Source organism: Carlito syrichta, unplaced genomic scaffold (assembly GCF_000164805.1).
Source record: "Carlito syrichta isolate Samal-C Ts95f unplaced genomic scaffold, Tarsius_syrichta-2.0.1 Scaffold304825, whole genome shotgun sequence".
In the NCBI taxonomy this organism is placed as follows: Eukaryota; Metazoa; Chordata; class Mammalia; order Primates; family Tarsiidae; genus Carlito; species Carlito syrichta.
This window is the reverse complement of record NW_007248921.1, coordinates 834,604-845,720: the sequence shown is the minus strand read 5'-3', so window position 1 is coordinate 845,720 and position 11,117 is coordinate 834,604. Positions and strand designations below refer to the sequence as shown.

The following is an 11,117-nucleotide window of genomic DNA, read 5'->3' as shown; positions in this document are numbered from 1 at the left end:
CAGAGCTAAATGTAAAACCTCAAACCATAAGAACCTTAGAAAATGAAGGACATACCCTCATGGAAATCGGAACTGGCATCCAATTCCTGAACAAAACCCAAAACCCACAGGTCATAAGAGAGAAGATAGACAAGTGGGACCTTATTAAACTGACAAGCTTCTGCAAAGCCAAAGAAACCATAAAGAGAGCAAGGAGACAGCCTACAGACTGGGAAAAAGTATTTGCTAACACAGGTCTGACAAAGGCTTAACATCTTGGATCTACAAGGAACTCAAACGTGTTGAAAAGAAAAACCCAAACAACTCCATTATAAAATGGGCAAAAGATATGAATAGACACTTCACAAAGGAAGACATCTGAGCAGCCAACAGACACATGAAGAAGTGTTCACCCTCACTAATCATCAGGGAGATGCAAATCAAAACCACACTGAGATACCACCTAACTCCAGTCAGAATGGCAATTATCAACAACTCAAAAAATAACAGCTGCTGGAGAGGGTGTGGCGAAAAGGGAACACTTCTATGCTGTTGGTGGGAGTGTAAACTAGTGCAACCTCTATGGAAAGCACTGTGGCGATTCCTGAAAGCTCTAAATATCAACCTCCCATATGACCCCGCAATCCCCCTATTGGGAATATATCCCGAATAACTCAAATCACTCTATAAAAAAAATGCCTGCACACGCATGTTTATTGCAGCATTGTTCACAATAGCAAGAACCTGGAAGCAACCATGCTGCCCATCAAAAGAGGACTGGATCAAAAAATGTGGTACATATACACAAAGGAATACTACGCAGCCATAAAAAAGAACAAAATCATGAATTTCGCAGCAACCTTGATGGAACTAGAGTCTATAATGCTGAGTGACCTCTCACAGAAACAAAGATCCGAGTATCACATGTTCTCACTCATATAGTGGACCTTGAAAATCCAATGTAATACTATAAGAAAATGACTGACAGTAGTGGGAAACTATGGGCGGGGAGGGGAAGGGAGATGGGATTAACAGTAGTAAATATCTGTCTGGGGACGGGGAGACACCTCTTATCAACAAGGGTGCCTGAACGAAACGTATTTGTATACGTAACTCTTAACTGTACCCTACAATATCATAATAAAAAATATTGATTATAAAAAAAGTTTAACTTTTTATCATAGATTTGTGTATATTTTATGGTAATAAATTATAAAATAGACTAGTATCTACATATATTTTATGTAATAATTTTTTTCTATTTCTAGGCTATGTGGTTTGTCTATTTTTTCAAATTGTCACAAATGTCCCCCAAATTTTCCAATATACTTATTGAAAAAAAATCCATGTATAAGTGGACCCATGCAGCTCAAACTCATGTTGCTCAAGGGTCAACTGTACTAATAAAGATGTCTTGTAGGCTACTGACCACTGCCTACTGAAAAAAAAAATAGTTTTGAGTTACTCACCTGATAATACAAAACAGATTTACATTAGCGTTGTATAGGGAAAAATCAATAAATATAACTCTGGTCCCTCTTGTGATCCAGCTGTTCAGTCGAAGGTCAATGAATTTGGTTTTGGTTTCAGATTTTGATTTTGATAAAGTGAAAATATATCCCCCACTTCGGTAAACACCAACAAGTCCCCGGTGCCAAGGTGAGCTGGTATTAGAAGTAGAATACTTCCATCTGTTAGACATAAAAAGAATAGTGGTGAAATAAAAAAACCCAACTAAGAAGTATTCTAAAAATTCACACCCACCTTTTGTTCAAAAGTAGTAGCTAAAAAAAGGAAGGTAGTAATAAATTCGTAAGTATGATAGTAATTTTGAAGTAAGACAAAGAGTTAAGAGTTAAGTTAAAAGAATTAATACTTAATATATTTCTACTTTTTTTTTTTTTCAGTTGGAATCTCACTCTGTTGCCCAGGCTAGAGTGCAGTAGCATGATCACAGTTCACTGCAGACTTGACCTCCTGGACTCAGGTGAGTCCTTCACCTCAGCCTGCTGAGTAGCTGGGACTATAAGCACGCACCACGACACCTGGCTAATTTTTTTTTTGTAGCGACAAGGTCTTGCTGTGTTGCCCGGGCTGGTCTTGAACTCCCGGCCTCAAGCGATCTTCCCATCTTAGCTTCCCAAAGTACTGGGATTATAGGTGTGAGCCACCACACCTGTCCTTCTACTTTTTAAATGCTTATTGTGGGCAACACACTGGACTGGATGCTTTGAGAAATTTTTTCAAAAATCCATCTGTTGGGCATGGTGGTGCATGCCTGTAATCCCAGCTACTTGGGAGGCTGAGGCAGGAGGATTGCTTGAGACCAGAAGTTCAAGGCTGCAGTGTACTATGATGGTGTCTGTGAATAGCCACTGCACTCAAACCTAGACAACAGAGTAAGATCCATCTGTTGTCTTAGGGAACTTACAATCTAGAAAAAGATAACTAATTTTTTTTTCTTGAACATGTTGTTTCTGTTGTTTTATGAGATGTTTAGTTTTTGAGTAGGACAAGAATATCAAGCGTTTTGATTCAGAAATTTTAATATGGCAAAAATAGATGCTGCATAGAGCCTGTCTTGTAAATGTCATATATTGTTTATAAATACCCAATAAATAAAAACTTTGCTATACTGTCTATATTGTTACATAGCTAGCCTATTTTAATGAAAGTACATAAATCAAAGCAAAATGTGGGCTCAGCCTGTAATCCCAGCACTTTGGGAGGCCAAGGCGAGTGGATTGCCTGAACCTGTGCATTTGAGACCAGCCCGGGCAACTTGATGAGACCTTGCAACTGCAATTAAAAAAAAAAAAAATTAGCTAGGCACAGTAGCGCGCACCTGTAGTTCCGGCTACTTGGAAGGCTGAAGCAGAAGGATCGCCAGAGCCCAGCAGGGGTGACGCTGGGGTGGCTGTGAGTGTGCCACTGCACTCCAGCCTGGGTGACGGAGTGAGACTCCAACTCAAAAAAAAAAAAAAAGAAAAAAAAGTAAAATGTGTATAACTAAATTTTGTTTCCATTCGTTTAACTTTTAACTTAATTATGGGATATCAAAAAACAAAAGCCTTGATTCCTCATTTTAGTCTCCCCAAAACATATTTGAAATGTTATCCAAAGAGGCATTCCAAACTTGTTTTTCTATTAATAATACTATGTTTTCAGCAGGGGGAAAATGTGACACCACTAGGAAAAAGTATGTATACTTTAATTAAACTTTCATAGGTATAGTTTTGAGTGTTTTCCACATGATTGTTAAAATGAAATAGGAAGATTTGTTATACCAACCCTCACCTAGCTTCCAACTTGTATAGATGTTTTTAAGTAATGACTTTTATATTTTAGATAGACAAACAAGCACAAACTGATTATTTTGGTTGTTGAAGAATAACAGATATTAACTCACAGTTTCGATTAAGTATAGATACAGTAAAATAAAATTTAATCCAGTGTTAATTTTGGTATTTAAAGTATTATAGTTATAAGAATTTGGACTATTGGAATACCTAAAGGATTAGTCTTGAGATTTCAATTCATAATGTATAATTAAATAATTGCTTTATGTAATAATTTTTGATTGAAAGAAAATGAATAGTACTGTAATATTTAAGAGAATGTGTCATCACACTTATGAACTTATTTATAAGATTTATACAAGTCCTCAAGAACACCCACAACTCATACAAAGAAGAAACAAGTCAACAAAATCCACAAAGCAGTTATTAATCCTGGGGGTTCAGGAGAGGTTGTTCAAGAAAAGATATATAATCATCATTCATATGTATAAAATAAACATTGATTAATGATGAGTAATAATTATGATGAAACTACTGAGAGGCTAAGAGGAACAGGGAGTGTCTAGAGAGCTACATGACAGATTAACTTCCATGATAGAAACACAACATGTATACAACTATAAAATCAAGTATGAGATAGCAGTGTGATGATGTTATTTAGAAGGAGGAAGTATATACCAGAAGAAACGATGGAAAGAGCTAAAAGTAGCTGCTTCTGGAGAGTGGAAGATATGAGTAGGAAAGGGTAGAACTTTGTAAATATTTCTATCATTGGGTACATATTAAATTACAAAAAAGGGTTACTCTCTCCTCCCTACAATTTTCATATGACTCTAAAAGTACAAAGTGTAAATATCACTGATACCAGCAGCTTCTGTGCCAAGGAGAGGTGGTGCCAGTGGCTTTGGGCTTTCACATTCTCAATATGAGCATAAAGTGTAAACATGAGTCTACACCAGCACTAGCTTCAATTACTTTGGAGGGCGATGGCCACAGTGTCAAGCACCATCAGATGCACTGCCTGTAGAGCTCAATTCTGCCTTTTTAGTATTGGAGACAACAGAAGAGATCACTGAAGCAAGACAGAGAGAAGGAGGAGGAAAGTGGGAGAGTACATCCAAGACGTACCCTAAGGATCCTCAAATGATTTGGGGATGTATTGGAGGGGGTATGACCAGAGCCAGAAAAGCTGATTAGTCGACTATTATAGAAGCAAAAATGGATGCTTTGCCATGTGTCCAATATGACTAAACATTTTTTTATACCACAACAACAAAAAAACCCACTTCACATCCTGGGGTGAACAAACCAAAAATAACAGGTTCACTCTTCCTTTTTTAAACATTCTATTTCCAAATCTTCCTTTGATACTATTGTTGAAATAGCCTCCTTCCTTCCAGCCCCCAGCTGGTATTACTTGAAAAATACACCGTTTTTTAACAATTTCTAAAAGATATAATGGTAAACTATTAGGAAAAAAAATACTGTATAATTTTATACTACTCACTATCACTTTAATTTTATATTACTTACTCAGTATCACTTTTAAGGCCAAAGTCAGACAGGTCTTCATTTGCAGAAGTATATTTGCCATAACATTCATTTATCAAAGACTGAAAGGATGAATAGACCTTGCACGTGCTGTTGCGGACTTTTAGCTGACGGACTCTGGGGAGTCCTAGAAGTATGTTCTCATAGTAGATGCGACTGCTGTTTTTTAAATTATATAGTTGCTGGTTATTGTACCATGAGTCCCAGTACAGACCTTCCAAAAGGGGTCCTTCCATAAACTTTATATAGAAAGATAAACATCATGGAAAAAATATTTTCATGTCAACAGAATCTACATTCATAACATCATTATGCATATGAGATTTTGAGTATGAAAATTTAATTGTTGACCAAGCTACCATTAATATTAATGGTAATGATACTGATACTGCTGGTTAACACTTGTAAAGCACCTACTATGTACTAGGCACTGCTCCAAGCACTTTACAAGCATTAACCTTTTTTTTTTTTGAGTCGGGGTCTTACTCTATCACCCAGACTAGAGTGCAGTAGCAGGATCATGGCTCACTAAAGCCTTAAAATCCTGGACTCTTCAGTTTCCTGACTAGCTGGGACTACAGGACTGTGCCACCACATCCAGCTAACTTTTTTGATTTTTTGTAGACATGAGGTCTATGTTGCCCAGGCTGGTCTCGAACTCCTGGGCTCAAGCTATTCACTGGCGTCAGTCCCCCCAAAGTGCTGGAATTACAGGCGTGAGCCACTATTCCTGGCCCAGCATTAACTCATTTAATCCAATAATTCTTCTTTTCCCCTTCTTATATGAGTAAATTGAAAATTGTCCTCCAATATGAATATCAAAACTGGTCATAGCCACACATCACGACTTCAAAGTTACCTGTACCCCATTCTAGCTCTGGCTATGTGACTAATACTTCTGGCTCTGCCCTTATCAACTCATTCTAGGACAGCCTAAGCCCAGAGGTCATTTTTTCTTTCCCCCCTTTGTCTTCTTCGCCACTGGCCACGTACAAGCCTCAGACAGCACAATAACCAAGAGGAAGGTGGGTGCCATTTCTATTATTCTTCCATATTTCACTTGACCTAAACCAATGAGGTATCACAATTTAACCTTCATCTCACACTTGCCCTCTCACTTTTCAGGAAATGACCCTGTCTCCCTGATCATTTCAAATCCCCAGGATGGCATTCATGATGCAACTTCTGCCTAGTTTATAATTTGGCTTTTCCCACCTTGTCTTCTAAATGCCCACGATGGCAAACGTAGTTCCATATACAGACTTACAGCACATATTGTTCCTTCTTCCTCAAATCCCCTTCCCTGATTTACCCTTCAAAACTCAAAACTGTCATACTTAGCCTAATCTAAGCTTCCCTAATTGCCATGTCCTTATATTCCCCTTATGCTTGTGACCTGGGATGACTGAAACTGCTGTTTTCTTAACTGTTCTTTCTTCGCAATGTGAGCATCTGGTTATGTTAAATGTAATGGAAATAAATCAAGTCTATTCCAGTGCTGAAGGAATGACTCCCTTATGTAATGAAAAACACTATGAATTATATTCTGTATGGGTACTCTTTATTACATACTGTATATTACTGTCACACATATATACAGTAGAGGGCTGTATGCCAAGACCACACATATTACACTTTGAGCAATTAAATAATTTTAAGAGTAATTTTCACTATACATAATTAGACTGACTTCAGCTCGTAACCCTCATACAAGAAGAGTCTCCTATTTTCCAAATGAAATGAGAATGTTAAAAAAATAAATTTTTTAAAGTTACAGGAATAGTATCACACTGAGAACATAGGTTCTCAATAAATATCTACTGGCTGGTTGCTTCTCATAGTTTAAAGAAATATTCATTTTTATTTATTCCTTCAACAGATATTCATATAGTGCCTACTATGTGCTCCAAGGGTTTATAGAATACCTAAAGCTATTTCATCCACAGTCACATGATACCTTACCTTCCAAAAATCAGTTATGTGGTGAATAGATTTAAAGTTGATTCTTTCTTCACCAGGCACAGAAGTGTCCAAAAATAGAGATGCCATAACCTTGTTTAAGTAATACATGTGTGGATCTACCATCCCAAAAGTCACTAAGGAGAAGAATTTTTTGTTTAAAATTTTGTTTAAAAATCCAGTTTATCAGAATTAAAAATGTTACAATTTGTTCCCATTTTTGTTTTGAAAATTCAACTTTATTTAGTCTACTTATAAAAGTAATATTTAAAAAATCTAAACTAGAAATATAAAAAGCAGGAAGAAGTTTCCTGTAATCCTACCACTAGAGTTAGTTTAGCATTTATTCTTCAGATTTTTCTTTATGCATACATGTTTATAAAGAAAATAATTTTACCTTTACAAAAATGAAGTCACATTATACACACTGTTCTTTAAGTTGGCTTTTTTTCCCACATTGAGAGTATAGTAACATGAGTGGTTACGGTTATATGGACTTGGAATTCAGACAGATAAGGGTATTATGTGTCTCATCGCAGGGATGGTTATCTCCTACCTCCTAATTTTGTTGTGTGAATTGAAATAATACACGTAGAAGAACATTTTAAACTGTGTCTTGGTCCACGATAAGAGGTTGTTTTTTTTTTTTGGAGTTGGAGTTGCACTCCGTTGCCGAGGCTGGAGTGCAGCGGCACACTAACAGCCACCCCAGTAGTGACCTGCTGGGCTCCGGCAATCCTTCCACCTCAGCCTTTCAAGTAGCCAGAACTACAGGCGTATACTATGATGCCTGGCTAATTTTTTTATTTATTGTAGAGATGAGGTCTTGCCAAGTTGCCCAGGCTGGTCTCGAATCCGCGGGCTCAGGCAATCCACTCGCCTCAGCCTCCCAAAGTGCTGGGATTACAGGGTGAGCTACTGAGCCTGGCCCATGATAAGAGTTTTTAAAAATACTAATATTCTGCTAGGTGCAGTGACTCACACCTATTATCCCAGCACTTTGGGAGATGGAGACTAGAGGGTTGCTCAAACCCAAGAGTTTGAGACAAAATTAAAAAAAAAAAAAAGAGCTAGGCATGGTAGCACAAGTAGTCCCAGCTACCCTTTGGGAGGCTGATACAGGAGGATCACTTGAGCCCAGAAGATGGAGGCTGTGATGAGCCATGATTATGCCACTGCACTCTAGCCTGGGCAAGAGTGAAATTCTGACTCAAAAACAAAAACAAAACTGATATTCTGGCTGGACATGGTGGATCATGCCTGTGTTCCCAGCAGTTTGGGAAGCCAAGGCAGGAGGACTGCTTGAGCCTAGGAGTTTGAGAGCAGCCTAGGCAATATAAGGAGACCTCATCTCTACAAAAAATTAGCTGGGCACAATGGTGTGCACTTGTAGTCCCAGCTACTCAGGAGGCTGAGGTGGAAGGATCATTGAAAGGCTGGAACTGAAAGGCAGGAACCACAACAATCTTAGAATAGAAAAACTTGGTAAAATAATTCTAGCAGTGCTGTAGCCACTTTTTCTCAGCCCTAGCCCTGTCACGTATTGCTGAGGCTTTCTGCAGACCAGCCTATTCTTTTACCTCTTAATCATTAGCAAGAAGTAAAACTGGCCTCCCAGGGTTAGGACTTGGTAATTATTTGTAGCCCCTTAAGCATGTCTAGTCCTGATTGCTCTTCTAGGCATCCATGTTTCCAGCAATGGTGTATTGTTATCAGTCTTCTGTAACCAGTCTCCTGCCTAACACCTGAAATCACGAAATAACAGTGCCTGGGAATGTCTAGAAATGAGACTTATGTGACTTCTGTTAGCTACATCAAAGAATACAACCTCCAGACTTACTTCTTAGCCCTAAAAAGAGCCTTAAATATTCCCACCCAGCCTCTCAGCCTTCAACGTCACATTCCCCTATTGAGTACTGGTCCCTTTCTGTCTATGGAAAGTGGATAATAAACTTTGCTTCTTTCTCCTTTGAAATTCTTCGCGTTATTCCCACGGCACCGGCCCACCTTGCCTCAGTTTACCCTTTCAATCACATGGGCCCAGGAAGACAAGGCTGTAGTGAGCCGTGATAGTGCCTCTGCATTTCAGCCTGGGCGACACGGTGAGACCTCGAATAAAAAAAAAAACCAAAACAAAAAAACCTAACTAATATTCTTTCTCATTTTCTCACTTTCCTTGGGGTGGGGGTTAAAGAGGGATTGTAGATGAAATATTTATAAAGTTGGCTACGGTTGTCTTTTTAATCAAGATCTGACTCAAACTCACCTCATATAAATTAATTAGTTAATTGCTATATCATTGCCAGCGTGCAGCACATACCAACGTGAGATAAAACTTGCCAGTAAGCTTTTATCTACTGTATGTTGGGCACTGTAAAGATAAGATGCTCTTTAATACTGCCCTTCACAGTTAAGTCAATGCTATTAACCCACAGGTAGGAGGAATGCAGGATGACATGTCTTTCCAGTCCTCCTTAAAGATTTGACTCAGCGCAGACATATTTTACTATTAACTGCAACAGGTCAGTGGAAAGAACAAAGCTAATGACAGGCATTAAGACGAGCTTCTCTATCTTTGGTCTCATTTGTCCTTCGATTTATGAAATTGAGTTGCTTGGCCTCCAGGGTTCTACAAGAAATCAAGTTGCAACTGCCAACCCAGTATTAACTATGTTCAAGATAAAAGTGCCAAAAGGAAGGAATAACTGTATTCAATCAATGTTGACAATGGAAGCTTGCCACTGTATTTAAAACTTTGCCACTTAAGAACTGGAAATAGTGTCAATCTAAATGAACTTAAGATCATGCCTAAAATGTGTCCCTAAGCCTTGTTTTAGAAGTCTGCCTATGGTTTTAAAGTCTGTATGCTTTGTAGTTCACCTCCACATTTTAGCTTCTTAGTTCAAAAGACCAGAATTATAATCTCCATCTGTGTACTTACATATGCATAGGTTTATTAAAAAAATAAAGTAGAGTAACAGCTCCTGAAGTGTGGTTCTAATTTCTACTTCCTTCCTGTAATGCAGCCTAGGTTTTGAAGTCCCTGTGAGATATAAGACAATTTTTTCTGTACATTATTTTGTAACTTATAGTGTCTATTAGGGAACTGTGATGGAAAACCAACCACTTTTAGTTGTTACATTGGGTGAAGAAAAGCTCCAGTGGCTTCGGGCTATTTCTTTCTTTTTCCTCCCAGATATTTGGAAGGCTGAGGTGGAAGGATCACCTGAACCCACGGGCTATTTCTTAATTATCACTTTTAGGGATAATTGTTGGGCTTTCCCATAGGGTGAGTGGGTAGTCATTTTATAACGACATACAAATACATTTTCCTTTTTTTTTTTTCCAGATTCCTTTTTTTTTTTTTTGAGTTGGAGTCTCACTCTGTCGCCCAGACTGGAGTGCAGTGGTGGCTCCGGCCACCGCACCCTCGACCTGCTGGGCTCCGGCGATCCTTCGCCTCAGCCTTCCGAGTAGCTGGAACTACAGGCGCGCGCTACCACGCCCGGCTAGTTTTTGATTTATTGTAGAGATGCGGTCTCGCCAAGTTGCCCAGGCGGGTCTCGAACCCGCGGGCTCAGGCAATCCACTCACCTCGGCCTCCCAAGGCGCGGGATTACAGGCTGAGCCACCGAGCCCGGCTACAAATACATTTTCTAACACGTACGTTTTCTCACCAGTCGTTTTAAAAATGAAAAACCAAATACAAAACAAAACTCATCTGTCCCTAATCCTACCTTCCCCCCCCCGCCACCCAACGTTGCTTCTTGGGAAGACTGGCATCTGCTGGAGGAAAAAAACGCGCTCGGACTGGAGTTCTATCAAGGCCACGACTCTCCACATCCCCGAAGGGCTTTAGAGACTGGCCTCGCGAAGGTCACTAAACAGCAGGTGACAACGCCCCGATGGAGCCCCGGGCCAGGGGCGAGCGCCCCGTCTCTCTCAGGTCTTCCGTTTTCCGGTCTGTGGAGTGGCACCACCTCCCCTTCTCCAGGGAAGGTTGTGAGGACCAAAAGTGCTGGCAGTCATCTCTCTCACATGAATGGAGGTTTTTGGGGCTGCAAAGTTCCTTCTGGGGTGTCCTGAATTCGCCAGAGGGTCCCTGTCCCACCCGCTCCTCAGGAGCCACCCTCACCGCCTCGGTGCCACCAGGAGGCCTCAGGCATGGCGGACACAGCCTCCACCGCCCGTTCGTCCTCCCCTGGCCTGCGGCGCCTGCGCGTTGGTCTCACGGCACGCGCTGCCTCGCTTGTGCGCCTGCGCGGGCCCTCCAGCTCCTCCAGGGGCGCAAGCTACTCGCCGGGTTGCCAGAGCGCCTGCGCAACAGGA

The 11,117-nt window shown here is 40.1% G+C and overlaps 1 protein-coding gene across 1 annotated transcript; it reads right to left on the bottom strand.

The window, feature by feature from the left end:
- Positions 1 to 1,444: 1,444 nt before the first annotated feature.
- On the bottom strand, positions 1,445 to 11,004 carry LOC103263319 (polycystic kidney disease 2-like 2 protein). The gene is made up of 5 exons (XM_008060998.1): positions 10,924 to 11,004; positions 9,730 to 9,831; positions 6,792 to 6,925; positions 4,812 to 5,068; positions 1,445 to 1,670 (listed from the first exon to the last, which is right to left on the bottom strand). Exons 1-5 carry the CDS (start codon positions 10,952 to 10,954, stop codon positions 1,445 to 1,447), a joined length of 750 nt encoding a protein of 249 aa, XP_008059189.1. The 5' UTR covers positions 10,955 to 11,004.
- Positions 11,005 to 11,117: the final 113 nt, after the last annotated feature.